This window comes from Myotis brandtii, unplaced genomic scaffold (assembly GCF_000412655.1).
Source record: "Myotis brandtii unplaced genomic scaffold, ASM41265v1 scaffold112, whole genome shotgun sequence".
NCBI lineage: Eukaryota > Metazoa > Chordata > Mammalia > Chiroptera > Vespertilionidae > Myotis > Myotis brandtii.
In genome coordinates, this window is record NW_005353838.1 from 9,658,247 (window position 1) to 9,673,723 (window position 15,477).

Sequence of the window (15,477 nt, forward strand, 5' to 3'; positions counted from 1 at the left end):
AAACATGTGTGGCCAAAAGAAATCAAGAACTGTGGGGAAAATTTTTTTCATATAATATATTAGTTTAAGGTGTAAAATATAGCGATTAGACATTTATATAACTTACAAAGTGTTCACCCCAGTAAGTCTAGTATATGGTTTGTATTCTTAAACCCTCCCCCTAACCATTGAGGAAGGGGTTACAGTTTATTTGAAAAAGTTCCAAATTCAAGGGATATGATTCAACAATTGTCTTAACATATTTTCATCCATAAACTGCAGTTGGTCTTACTCTATAGGAAGTTCTGTTAAAATCTGTTTGAAAGAGAAATAATTTCCTTCACACTATTGACTGCAAAATTTGGCATAGAAAAATATCTATTTTCATAAATGCTTTTCTGCTTAAAGTTAATCATCTAATTTGTAAATTTCAAATATCCTGTGCTATTCAGTATAGATTCATAAAGCAGAAACCTTTTTATATAAATTTTAAAGAGTGGGTTTAATTGTCCTGCTAAACTTAATAATAGAGATTTTGAGAGATTACTTACGTATTAAAAAGATTTTCCTTAATTTGCATCTTGAACTTAAAACTCAAGTTTACCTCATAGTAGCATCTTTATTTACCGACCTTCAGGCAGAGTCATGACACTCTCAGTACCATTTTTGAGTTCAAGAGCAGGAGGGCTGGGGGTTGTGAGAATATTGATGCAATTTCTCTTAGAAGGTTTGGCCTGTAATTGTGATTAATAACAGTTGCTTTCACTATCTGGAAACAGACAGGCTGGTTTGTCTGCCTACAATCATGCTGTGATAAATGGGGCTATTTTAACTCTGGTTTTGTGTATCAAAGAAAACAGATGTAGTCTGGAACTGGAGGCTATAGGAAATATAAAGCCTGCTTAACTTAATCTTCATAGTGCTTGTTTTTGTAACTGACGAGCTGGTCAGTTTAAACAGCAGAGTTTATGTCAGCCACATATTTAATTTCAATTTATGACTTAAGTTTTTAAGTTGTTCATTTGCTAAAAATTAAACCTAAGTCCTTGTCGGGAAGTAAAAAGCCTTGATTACATTTTATCAGTCTTAGTTTAAATATTGGTGTCTTTACCTAACCAAAATTATTTACTGCTGTTCAGAGAATAATTATGGAGCATCTGCTTTTAGCTATTTTGTGTGATCTTAACAAAATCCAATAGTATCAGAAACTTTAAAAGTAAAAAGAGACTGTTCAAAAGAATGAGCAAAAGTTCAGTTTTGAGGCCATTTGTTAAAAACCTGTATTGTGAAGTAAAAGACATACAGATTGGAAAGGAAGAAATAAAACTTGCTATTTATAGATGATATGTTTGTTTTCATAGAAAATCTCAAAGCATCTACAAAAAATGCTCAGCAAGATTGCAGAATACAAGAGTACACACAAAACCACATTTCTACATATTAACAAACATACGGAAACTGAAATTTAAAATACTATTTTCAATACCATTTACAGTTGCTTCAAAGAAAATGAAATAGTCACAAATCTAACAAAATATATACATACTTAGGCATAAATCTAACCAAATAAACACAGGATCTGTATTCTGAAAATTATAGAGTGCTAATGAAAAAAATCAAAGAAGATATAAATAAATGGAGAGACTGTATTCCTGGATTGGTAGAAACTGGACATAGTAAAGATATCCATTCTCCCCAGATTGATCTGTCTGTTTAATGCAATTCCTACCAAAATTTCACAGTGTTTTTAGTAGATATAGAAAAGATTATTCTAACATTTACATAATAAGGCAGAGGAATTAGATCGCTAAAACAATTTTGGAAAAAAAAAAAGAATAAAAGGCACAGGAATCAATATACCTGATTTCAAGACATAGCTACTAGTACAGTAATCAAGACTGTGTGGTATTGGAGGAAAGACACATTGATCAATGGAACAGAATAGAGAACCTAGAAATAGAACCACCCAATTATGTCCAAGTGTTGACAAAGGTACAAAAGCATATAGATTATTCAACAAATGGGGCTGGAACAATTGAACATCTATAGGCAACAACAACAAAAAGAACCTTGACCTCATACCAAAATTAACTCAAAATAGATAATCGACTTAAATGTAAAACATAAAATAATAAAACTTTTTTAAAAAACACAGGAGAAAATCTTTAGGATTTAGAGTGAGGCAAAGAGTTCATAAACTGCTAACCAAAAGTACAATTCATTAAAGGAAAATTTGATAAATTGGATCTTATCAAAATTAAAAATGTTTGCTCTGTGAAGGACTCTGTTAAGAAGATGTAAAAATAAGCTTCAGAGTGGGAGAAAATATGTGCAAACACACATCCAATGCAATACCTATATCTATAATATATAAAGAACTCTCAGAACTCAATAGTAAGATGCAAACACCCACCAGAACGCTAAAATTAAAAAATAGTGACAATATCAAATGCTGGGAAGATGTGGAGAAACTAGATCAATCATGCATTGCTGATAGTAATGTAAAGTGGCACAACCATTCTGTAAACAGTTTGGCAGTTTCTTATAAAATCAAACATGAAACTACCATTCTACCCAACAGTTTCACTCTTGGGAATTTATATCAGAGAAGTGAAAACTTATGTCCACAACAAAAACCTGTACATGAATGTTCAGAGCAGCTTTACTAATAATAGCCCCAAACAGCCCAGATGCCTTCATCTAGTACAGTAGTCCCCCTTTTCCGCAGCTTCACTTTCCACAGTTTCAGTTACCTAAGGTCATTGATGGTCTGAAAATATTAGATGGAAAATTCCAGAAATAAACAACTTATAAGTTCTAAATGGTAGGCTCTTCTGTGTAGCATGATGCTCCATCCTGGCCAGGATGTGAATCCACACTATATATACTACCTGCCCATTAGTCACTTACCCATCGTAGTTATCAGATAGACTGTGATGGTATCACAATGCTTGTGTTCAAGTAACCTTTATTTTACTTAAAAATGACCCTAAAGTGCAAGAGTAGTGATGCTGGCAACCCAGATATGCCAAAGAGAAGCCATAAAGTGTTTCCTTTAAATGAAACAGTATGTAGGTATAGAGAAAAACATGGTATACATAGCCTTTGATACTACCCATGGTTTCAGGTTTCCATTGAGGGTCTTGTATCAAGGGTAAGGGGAGACTACTGTAAATGGCTAAACAGTGGTATATCTGTACCATGGAATACTACTCAGCAATAAGAAGAAATACGCTATAGATAACTGTGGTGCATCGGGACAATGCTCCAATCAACAAGGGCTGACATTTTAAATATTTAATAAGAGAAAAATATTATCAGATATTAATTGCTTTGTTAACATAGTATTCATGAATTTGTCATCTTGTCAAACATGACTTTTAAGTATCCTTAAGCATTAGATTCATGAATAGTCATAATCCCATTTCATACGCCTTTAAAGGCTGGGTGTTGGCATCTCTTAATTTGGCTAACATTTAGCATGTACCTCCACCAAAATCAAACGCACAAAATGTGCTTTGCACAAACAAATGGACAACTAAGTCCTCTTTTCAGGTTGAGACCTGTGACCCCTCTGAAGAAACATTATCACTTTTAAGATAGGACTATAGCGTAGTTCCTGCTAAGTCTTCAGGCCCTTAGAACACAAAGAGTAGTTCTAGATAATTTTTGATGGCTTGACTACACATAACACCTTCCCTACCCACTCCACTCCCACCTTACATACACATATTTGTTCCTTCTTTTATGCTGTTAATCGTACCACAAAATGCATTCTTTCTTGGAGATGTTAGCATCCAAAAAGGATTGTTGAGCCTCTGATTTTAGTATCCCCCAAAACTTCGTCTTTTCTGTTCCAAAAATAAGTACTTAAAAATGTACTGTATATTGTGGAAGAACACAAAATGCTTGTTTTATACAGTCTGTACATTATCAGAAATTAAATGATAAAAAAGTGAACTCCACTTTTAATTTAAGCAGATAAAGGATTTCCCCCATTTATTTTCTATTTTGTTTAGTATTGGGCTGGCCTGTGTTTTTTATATCTTTAAAATGCTTGTACGACTCTAAAGTGCCTGATTTAAGTACTTTGGGAATTATATATTTAAAATAATTATGAGCTGTGGAATACAGGGTCCCTATCTTGTTTACAGAGGTGGTGGAATTGGCTTTCTGTAGCTCCAGTGTTGACTCTCAGGCTAGGTTTATACTTCTAGAAAATCAGAAGTTAAAGGAATATAATTGAGTCAGTGTTGTGAATATCCTACATCAGATAATACCGGTCTGCAAAGAGCATTAAGCTTCATGTGATCTGAATGTACACATGCCTTTTCATGGGTAACTATACATACAAGGAATGTTTCAGTCCTGAGGGACCTATTTTTGCTATTTTTATTAATCTACTAGAGGCCTGGTGCACAGATTTGTGCACCGGTGGGGTCCCTCAGCCTGGCCTGCACCCTCTCGCAATCCGGGGCCCCTCGGTGGATATAAGATCTACCTCTAGTATGCATATAAGATCTTTGGTTAATCTCTTCCCGCCCTTCCACCTAACCCCTTCCCTCGGAGATTCATCAGTCTGTTCTATGTTTCCATGCCTGTGGCTTCCGCTCCTGCATTGAGCATCTGCCCCTGATGGTCAGTGCACATCATAGCTACCGGCCTGTCAGCCAGTCGCTTAGGCTTTTATATATAGAGATTATCCCTTCTTCCAATATGACATGCTACATAAAGGACAGAGTATCATTTCTATGTCTGAAAATGAGCTCTACAAATGTTTAAGAAGCTACTATAGAGTTGTGCACAAGTGTGTTCATGTATCCAGATCGGTATAGTCAGCTAATTTCTAAATGTCTTGCAGTACAAATAAAGATTGTACAAATGGCATAATTATTATTGTTGGTTAGCTCTAGAATAAAAACCTTCTACTTTGAAGTATGATCCCTCTTTTGGATTAGAGCCTTTGCTGTTTTGTTTTTGTTGTTTTAATTTATTAACTCATCTGAGCCAGAGAAGGTTCTCTAGAATTTTATAAAGACTATTTCCAGTAATTGTCTTACTACAAAGAATCATTGAACATTTTTACTTAAATCGTATTTTTAGGACACTTAATCCTACATTGTAGTAGACTTAATTGTTAAGCAAAACTAAAAAGATTCCTACTCCCTTTAATTGCATAAGCCATGGTTTCTGATCTCAGTTCAAATTCTATTATCATTGACAGAAGACGCTCACAGACCTCTGCCATGAAGGGGTTAAATTCTTTTATTAAATATGTTTATGAGGGGCTACAGCTATGCTGACTGTACTGCCTTTTTATAAACTTTCTAGTCCACTAATCAAATGTATGTTAGATTGATTATTGTAAAAGTATAAACCATAGAAAATTTGACAAGATAGATGTGTAAATTATCCTTCTGACAGAACTAATGATGCACTCCAAGCACCTTCTGTTTTCCAGCGCTTGGTGAGCGACTTCATTAAATATGCAATGGCTGTTGGGTGGCTTCTCAAATGATGGTTCAGTTCCTTGTGGAATTGCATTATTACTAGAGGTGTAAAACCAGGCAGACAAGCTAGCTGTTGGGCATCCTGCTGAGGTTCTAATGTGCTCCATCTTGTTGGAGCAGTTGTTTGCAGTCTTTTCAGGACAATTAGATCCATAACCACAGGACACATTCAGTGAAACTATATTACAGATAACAGTGGAGACTGGCAGTGACTGCTTTCACCCCTCTCTGCTGAGCTGCCTCAGTGTGGGGAGCTTATAATAATGCTACTTCTGCCACTCACAGAGTAGTTGCTTTTTTTTTTTAATCCCTTGGAGCAAATCTGGAAATAACTGATTTGTAACTTTTTTTAAGTTCTTAAAATCAGAGGGTATTTGAGGTGAAAAAGACTATAGATTTTAATCCCTTTGCAGATGAGAAAACTGAGGCTAAAGTCCCTTTGGGAGATAGTAGGAGGACCCAATAGAACATCTTTTAGGTAGTAGAGATTACATGAATAGGAATTTGTACTGTTTGGTTTCTAATGTTAGAGCTCTTTTAAACAAAAATTTTCTTTTTTGAATTTAAGATTTTTTTCCTTCTGTACCTCCTTTTATCCCATCTTAACACCAGCAATGCTTTTTTATTTCTAGAAGCTAAGTAGAAATATTTTGCTTTCTGAGGATATCAAGTTATTTGTTGTTTTAATGACAATTTGATGGTTTCCTGGAGAACTGGGTACAAAAGATGCTTTGAATTGAGCTTGAAATGGCATTAAGGTTTCCAAAAGGCAGATGCTATGGTGTGTCACTGTAGCCTGATAAATGGGAGTGCATTTTAGAATGACAGGCTGAATACTTTAATGAAGAAAGGTTTCCCGTTTCTGTTGGCCAATTAAATCACTGTTAATGACTTTGGATCAATAATGAACATTTTTGGAAAATGACCATTTGAATTCAGTTATTATAATAATATATTTGAAAAGTGCTAGCCACAAATAGTCCTATCCGTAAATTAAAAGATTTATTCATTTCACCATAGATAAGTCAGCAGATTGCTTTGCTTTTTAAAGCAAATTGACATTTCAGATTTTACAGATTTAGTACAAATCCTTTCTTATAAAAGTTGTACTTAGAAAGATTATGTTTTTTATGGAGTACCTTTTAAAAGATGATTTATGCTGCTAGCCATTATATTATTTCATTATTCTCAGAAAAAAATTAGACCAAGAACAAAGAAGGGGAGCATTATCCAGTAGGTAAAAGCAAAAGACTAAATTTAAAATGGGTTAGGTGTTTGATTTACTTAGTGCCTAAAGAAATCTCTAATTTGGGGAAAAAAATAGGAAAAAGTAAACATGCATATTGATTTAAAAATATGAAAATAAAATGCAAATGGAAAAGCTTCATAACCAGATTGTTTTTCCTTAAAACCCAGGGTTCAAATTTTCTTAAAAATTTTAAAGCTTTTGTTCCCCTTGAAATATTACAAATAGGTAGCCTGTCATTTTTGCTATATTATACCAAACAGATTCATCTGAATGTGATGTTTTTCTTGAGTTAACTTCATTTTCTCTGAAACTTTGGCTGTTTTGGTTTTTAAGACAGGAGGTTGGTTCTTTTGAAATTCATGTTTTTCTCATTTTGTTATTTGTAAAATGGGCCATAATTTCAGTCCAAGCTTTCTTCATCTTCATTTCATAGTTTACAGAAAAAGGAGACACTGTGGAGCACAGGCCTCCCCTGGGAATACATTGGGCTTAATGAGCTTGATAGTCTGGTGGGCTCAATAAATCAAATAAAGCAAAACATTTCTCATTTTTGAATAAAAGCATTTATCACACAGTGTTTGTTCATTCGTGGTCACAAGATTGATCGGTTCCCAGCATCACCGTGTATATTGAAGCATTTTTTATTTTGTTTTTTTCAGTGGGCAAGTTACGGAAGCAATGGCTAAAAGAAAGTATCTCTGATGTCGGCTTTGGGATGCTGAAGTCTGTCAAGGAATATGTGGACCCCAATAACATCTTTGGAAACAGAAACCTTTTATAAATCCATTACTATTGTTATGAAAAAATGTCACTTTTTTTTAAAGTCTTCAACTATGGTTATGCCAGTAATCATATATATCATGGACTATATTTTGGCTACATTTGTTTGTTGGTTTAACATAAGTTTGTTTCATTCTGTAATTTGTTTTGTTTCTGCATTTGTGGATTGACAGATGGTATTCCTAAGTCTCTCTCATTTGGTTATCATTTCAGATTTTAGTAAGGCAGCACAAGTCTGCCAGTTGTTATGTCAGAGGAAGATGCTGCCAGCTGTTTTGTATTGATGTTTCTTCTTAACAAAGGCAGATTTTAGTGTTATCTATTGCTTACCTAGCCTCTTTTTAAAAACAACATATCTGGGAAGCAGATATCTTAGGAAGAATTCCACTGAGGAGTGATGCACATGTATGGTTGAGTGCATTCTAGTGTGAATAGGCCATTAAGGGAGGATACTCGTGAAACAAATTTGGCAGTCTGTTACTTGGGATGCTTTCAGTTCTGTAAGGTGCTTGGTCTACCCTTTCTTTTTAATTAGTATACAATTATAAAACTTTAAATCATCAATATACAAATTATTCTGTTTGGGGACGTGTTTTTGTTCTCCATATTTCTGTTTCTACTGAAGTATGAGTTGTATTTGTATCACTGAGATAACCTATTGTTATATCTTATTTCATTCATAATATGTTTTATAAGAAAAGCTGACTTATTGCTCATTGTATGTGAAGAATAGGTTTACCATGAAATGAATGCCTTTAATCAACTTAGAATCCTAATGTTTGTAATTTCACATTCCTGTTGCTGAGATGCAGAAGCTGCAACAGGAAAGAAGGAAGACTCCTTGCATTTAACATTTCGAGGAATTGTTTGGCTAAAGAAACACAGTTATCATTTAGCTATTGAATGTGAAAGCCTCAACAGTTTCAATGATAAATCTGTTTTTTTTTCCAATTAACCCAAACAACATGATACATTTTCATGTAAAAGTAAAGTTTCAGTTTAGTTTTTAATAATGGTTTGCCTTTTTTGAATTACTGGTTTAACCTAAATTTTAAAAAGCTAATGTTTTAATACACATAGCATAATCAAAAATTTGAAATATCATATTTCTTAAATAATAGGACATTAATCACATTTAGCAAACATTTTTACATTCAAATCTGGATATTAAAATACATGAAATGATTACTTTGAATCACTGTCAAAGTTCATGATTCACATTTTGAGATGGATTCTTTTCTTAATGCAATACCTAACTTTTGATAATTTTTTAAAATTAATATTTGGTCAGATAATGTAGGTCAAAATGCAGATGAGCCTGTAAAAGGACACACTGTCTGTCTATGTAGCAACAGCTCCAGAGTATTTTTGGGCAGTTTGATACATTTTATATCTGAAGTAGCCTTAGCCAGAAAAGTAAAAATTGACAAAATGGTATTTTTAAGACTTCAAGATGATAAATAATTTTTAATTAATAAAATTGGCCTCAAACTAATAATACTGTAAGCAAATAAAAATTAAATATTACTTTAACAACAAAAACAAAATATTGGTATATTTGAAGCTGCCTCTCTACATTGGTGATTTATTTTTAAGTATAAAATTTCCAGCAGATCTGTGCTTAAAGCCCTTAATGTTTGAAATAGTTGGATACTTGATGAGGAAATTACATTTTATTTGCCTCTAGAATTATAATAAAATATCAGCTTTATAAAATGCATCTATTCATGAAGGTGATTTCTCTAATTGGTAATCAAAATGTAAAATTTAATATGGTACTAATATCTCACTGGAGTGTATACATGTTTCTGAGTAATTTTTTTTTAAATAAAACTTACAGATTCATAAGCAGATCAATTTTTTTTTTTGCATGTGATTGTTATAGCATTCTTTCCCAGGGAGTTCAGATTTCAGCAACCTCAGAAATTCTGTATTTGATATTAGGAAACTATAAATGCAACACCTGGAATTGTTGTGTTCACTATTCTACATGAACCTTGTGGAAATCAGTGATTGATGTCTTTGTTTTCCTTCTCCCATGTTTGCAGAACGCCCCAGTCGATTTTATGGTGATGACCACGTTTTGTAGTTGGGATCATTTTGAAACACAGGAGCACTCATCAGTGCAGTTTCACTCTGATTTAGTAAATCAGAAAACCTCCCACTTTCATACCCAGCTCTGAGAGGTGCCGCTGCATATACTTACGTGTGTGGAGAGCCAAGTTCTTGACTTCAAGAAGCACTTAAACCTTGCCTCGTATTTCTGAAATATCTGAAAATGGCCTCATAAAAGTTAAAGCCTGGAGAACATTGTGAGGCTTCCTAACTCATTTTGAATGAGTTTATTTAAAATTTTAAATTCGGTATTTGGTTTTCAGTACCACATAACACTGGCTTGTCTTAGTCATATTTCTAACATTTTATTTGATTGATACCACATTTGGATTGGGGTTTTAGTGGGAACGGGTACTTGCTGCTAGTGAGAAATGACAGTGAATACTAAAGACTCAATATGAACAGGTTTTATTGACCCTTAGAGTAACTTGCCTTAATGTTTGGTGCAATTTACAGTACATAAGTGAATTTAGTCCTGTGCGGAGTAACTTGAACTTTTTTAGTTTAGTAAGAATTGTAAAAGCCACAAGTTTATTGTACCCAGCATATTACTACAAAGAGGAGGATTAAATTCTTTCCTCTTATGAGGAATTGAGTTTTCTTCCTAAATGCTTACATTATTATGTATAGTACAGTTACTTAAAAGTTATTTATGAAGCTGGAAGCCTTCTGTATTTTGGAAAACACATGTAACGGGTGAGCATCCATCAGTGTGTACCCTATGCCAGATACAGATGGCTCCGAGGAAACCTCTTTTGCAGATTATTCCCAGTAACTGCGAAGTCCTAGCTTGCATTTTTTAAAATGCCTTTGTGCATGCTGGCTCCAGAGATTTCCCTTTGTTTTATTCTTTTGTAACTACAACTTCTTACCCATTGCTGAGCAGGGAAGCTTTGTAGTCCCAAGCTGAAGCGTGTAATCTTGGCTGTTCAAATGGGGCTGGGTTTGCCGAGCATCTATTCTACATAAATGTGGAACACAAATGGTTATGTATTAGGAATTGATTCACAAACCGCATGTGCTGGTGCTTGTGGCAGCCAAAATGGAAGACTGTGGAAAACGTATGTACATTTTAAGAAACACTGAGACAGGAACTAAAGACAGCTTTCACAGTTTTTTGTTTACCACTGAATAATTAGCAACTTTGATTTTAATTAGGGTGTAGCTCATGGTGGGGATAAAAGCCAAAAGTAGCAAGTGCCAGCGAGGATTGAGAATCCAGAATCGCCTTTGGCTTCATAAGTTACAGAAGCTTCGCTCTGCCCAAGGCTTCCTGTTCCCAAATGAGCCACGTGACAGTATATTCATTAAATTTTTATTTATAAATTTCAATTTCCTAAAAGAGAAACAACACATACTTTGATGCTAAAATTCAGAAAGCATAAGAGATTTTTTAACTATTGAAATACAGTCAGTGTCTGACATGGAGGATGTGAATTACTCAGCTTTTGCTTCTTAAGCCAAACAGTGTTTGTCTTTAGTATGAAATGTAACTGTAAAAACTACTTGTAATGTCAACAGATTGTAGAAACTTATATTATTAATAAAATGGACCTGGGTCTGAGAGTTTTCTTTCTTCAAAGGGAGTGCAAAGCTGTTTGTTGTTCTGTATGCATATGGGTTTTCCTTCTAGGTTTACTTTTTCATCTTCATATTTTCACTGATTTCACTAATTTTGAAAACAAAATTAATTTTTATCATTTATTAATGAAGCATAATCAAGTGCAACCTAAATATAACTAAATCCCTTTCTATTTATGGCTGAGTATATTGTTAGGTAGGTTTTATCCCTCTAATTCTTTTTTAGATCAGTGTTATATTCCTAGGAGGTTGTTAGTCTCCAGTGAATCTGAAGCATTCCCCATTTGAATCTTGGAAGATTCACAAAGAATGAGCACTCTAGTGCTCTTCTGACTACAATTTCTTAACACACGTGAGTAAGGACCACTGATATATAGGACACTCACGCCAAAGAACCATCACAGAATTAAGTATGTTAGCTCTGTGAACATGGAAAGATTTCTTTTTTGGTTCTCAAAGGAGATTATATTTTTTTTTCCACAAGGAAAAAATAAAAACATTATCATTAGGAACATTTTTCAGAGACTGAACTTCCAAAGTTAAGAGAGAAAGGGGAAAAAAAAGTTTTAGTGTGGATTTCTAAGTAGTACATAATGCTTTTTTAAAAAAAATCCTCACCTAAGGATATGTTTACTGATTTTAGAGAGGAGGGTGAAGGGAGAAACATGGATGTGAGAGACACAGCAATTGATTGAACCCACAACCTAGGTATATACTTCAGCTGGGAATCAAACCCGCAACTGAGGTACGTGCCATACCAGAAATGGAACCCATGACCTTTCAGTGTATGGGATGATGCTCCAACCAACTGAGCCACCGGTCAGGGTCATGTATGCTTGTGTTTAAGGCTTCTTAATATTGGCAGTGTTTTTCAACATCAGCTCCCTATGAAACATTTGTTTAACCCTTCAAATAGTCTTGTTCACATACACAAAGGACATGAAATGCTTATACTGGTGTACAATTTCTATAAATAATTATCTTTTGACCGACTTAAAGAATATCCCCAAAAGATCACAGTGCCTTGTTGGGATTTTTTTTTTCTTCATGAAATAGCCATTATTTAAAATGAGTGGGAGAGAGTCTTTAAAAGACAGAGATTGTTTAGCAGTTCAGGGCTCTTCCTCTTTAAGAACATGTCAGGAATTAAGTACTGGTATGTAGAAACACTGAAAATTCTTTCCACAGTGCTTTGGATCACCCGTTCTAGCTTATTTAATTGTATGGTGCATCTGTACTCCCACATCTATTCAGTTGATGGGGTTTATATGTATTTTCAGTTTTATATTTTCATTTCTACTGCTCCAAATTAGTAGCCCTCAGATGTGGCTTGGTGAGTGTGACATATTGAGTTCCTGAGAGACCCACATCATGCTCTTTGATGTTTGCTTACACAGCTCCCTGAGGAGCAAGCGTGTGTGTGTGTGTGTGTGTGTGTGTGTGTGTGTGTGTGTGTGTGTGGTGTGTGTGTGTGTGTGTGTGTGTGTAGGGGGTGTGTGTCCTATTTTTTATGTTGTTAGTCCTTTTTTTGTGTGATAGTGCCTTCAGAATAATGAATATTTATGTTCCTGGACAATGATAAATCTTACAAGAAATATGTGTAGCTTATATTTCTTATTTTTTGTCCTTTTTTGCTAAGCCTATGAAATTCTTTGGCTCTGATGCAACTTGACTTGAATAATTATCTTATCCTGAGTCTTCCTCCAAGGCAGTACCTATTCTTCCTACTGCCAGTACTGTAGTAATCTTTTTGGAACTACATGTGGATAAACACTTGTATGTAAGCCATTATACTGCTGTAACTAATGCATACAAACAATTCTTCTCTTTACGTTTATAGTCTAAAAGTGGATATGTAGTGGGAAGAGAAATTCCAACAGCTTTGTCAATTCAGACTGAGCCATACTGTTTTCCACAAGGGCTCCACACATAGTCTATCTACTGTGCTTCCAGTGTATGTTTGCATTCTCCTTTTATTGCTTTTCCTAGACTGTACTGTTCTATAAGCAAATGCCCATGTGTGATTTTTAAAATGTGCTGGGAAAAAATAAAATAATACCTAAACCACTCATTGTTATAGGAATTGTTGCTTATTTCATGTTGATTCCATTTAACTTTTGTTGACAGCATCATGCTGAGTCAGAGAATAAATAGGATACAGTCTGTACTCATGAGTAGCCTCTCCAGTAGTGAAGCACGTGTGCACAGACAGATGTTGATTTTGTCCCTGCCCATGGCTCCCACACTGGAGGGAAGGTTGTAGCTGTCTAGGCTGTGGAATGACTGAGAATTAGACCTATTGAATCCATTTTAGTTGACAAATTTCAATAATCACTTGCCACACTAAGATTTTAGCTCTTAATATTTAAAGAAAGCAATTTTCTACCTAGCTTATGTAAGTTCAGACTGAATGAACCTTAGAAATCATCTCATCCCGTTTTTTCCCCCAAAACATAAAAATTATTTCCTAACCTCCCCCATCCTCCAGGCCATAAACAATAACCAGTCTTCCTGAACATTTGTGACCAAATGGGAATTTACTGCCTTTCCAGGAAGCCTTTTCCAACTTCTGAACTCTTCGGGTATTAAGAGGTGTTAATTTACTGCAATCTGTCTCCTTCTTTTATCCATTAGTGTGAGTTAGGTAGGTATTAAGAGGTTTTGTTTTAATTTACTGCGATCTGTCTCCTTCTTTTATCCATTAGTGTGAGTTAGGTCTTCTTTTGTCATAAAGAATTGTCCAATTGCTCTACTGAAGGGCAGCTCTTCAGGTATTTAAAGACAGCTCATGTTCCCCAGCCCCCTGCCAAGTCTTGTTCCTGTCAGTTCTAGATCCTCCACCACCCGAATCTCTCTTTCTGTGTGCCCATTTGATAGTCTTAAAGCTGTGGTGCCTAGGCCTGGATGATCCAGAGTAGTACCAATGATTTCCTTATTCTAGTCACTAAAAAAATGCCTTTTTGGTGGATTTTGCACTGTCATCTCACGCTGAATTTAAATTTAACAAGGGCTTTCTTTTCTGCATGTGCCATTTTATTCACATCTCCTTGAAGGCTGATTTTTTTAAAAGCCTCATTACTTATATTTAAAGGCCTCACTAAAATTTGCATCTTAACTGGATTTAGTTCTAGATTTAAGAATCTTGATTCTTTACCCAGAATACTTTGTGTCCCATCAAGCTTTGGGTCATCAGAATTGAGACATGCACTGTCTGCCTGAATTATCATCTAAGTGAATTCACAAGGGCCTGCCCAATAACATTCATGAAAGAGCCTTCAGGGTTCAGGCAGCTACATTTCCACTTCACATGCTATTGTCACCTCATGTTTTTACATTGTGTCCACAGATAGGCTTTTTCCCAATGAATCAACATTTATGCCAGACAAACTTGAAGCATGCAATTACATTTACTTAATTTAATATTGTCAGCAGCCAGACTGAAATCATTTAATAAAGCTTGCTGCTCCGATTTCCTGTGTTACCCTATCAGAAAAACAAATGAGGTCTTACTGCCATCACATTTACTTTTGCAGGTGTTTACCCTCAGGGGCATTTCTCTTTCAATATACTCATAAACCCATTTTCTGCTGCATTTTTTTAAAATATATTTTTATTTATTTCAGAGAGGGAGAGGGAGACATAGAAACATCAATGATGAGAGAGAATCACTGATTGGCTGCCTCCTGCACGCGCCCTACTGAGGATCGAGCCTGCAACCTGAGCATGTGCCCTTGACCAGAGTTGAACCTGGGAACCTTCAGTCCATAGGAAAACGCTCTATCCACTGAGCCAGCGGGGGGAGTGGGCCTAAGCCGCAGTCTGGACTCCCTCTGCAGGAGGCGACCAGGCTGATCAGGGGAAGGCGCCGCCCCCATCATCCCACTGCTGCTGCCACTGCTGGCCACGGTGGCTGCGAGGCCTGAGACCCGGGCCTTGCAGCTGCCTGAGCCCATGGCTGCCATGAGCCCACGGTTGCTGTGAGCCCCGGGCCTCGCAGCCACTGTGGCTTTGTCCCGATGGACGTCTGGAAGATGTCTGCCTTAATTAGCATATTACCCTTTTATTAGTATAGACTAGGGGCCCGGTGCACAAAAATTTGTGCACTCTAGGGGGGGAAGAGGGAGTCCCTCAGCCCGGCCTGTGCCCTCTCGCAGTCTGGGACCCCTCGGGAGATAACGCCCTGCTGGCTTAGGCCTGCTCCCGGGTGGCAGAGGGCAGGCCCAATCCCTAGGTGCAGCCCCTGGTCGGGCTCAGAGCAGGGCC

General features: G+C 35.9%; 1 protein-coding gene across 1 annotated transcript in view; it reads left to right on the forward strand.

Annotated features, from left to right (window-relative positions):
• The window catches only part of AGPS (alkylglycerone phosphate synthase), a 123,780-nt gene extending 111,964 nt beyond the window's left edge, over nucleotides 1-11,816 (forward strand). The window contains exon 20 of the mRNA XM_014546238.1: nucleotides 7,398-11,816. Within this exon, the coding sequence (XP_014401724.1) occupies nucleotides 7,398-7,519 (122 nt within the window). The 3' untranslated portion in view covers nucleotides 7,520-11,816. The remainder of the gene's footprint in view (nucleotides 1-7,397) is intronic.
• The last annotated feature ends 3,661 nt before the right edge of the window (nucleotides 11,817-15,477 follow it).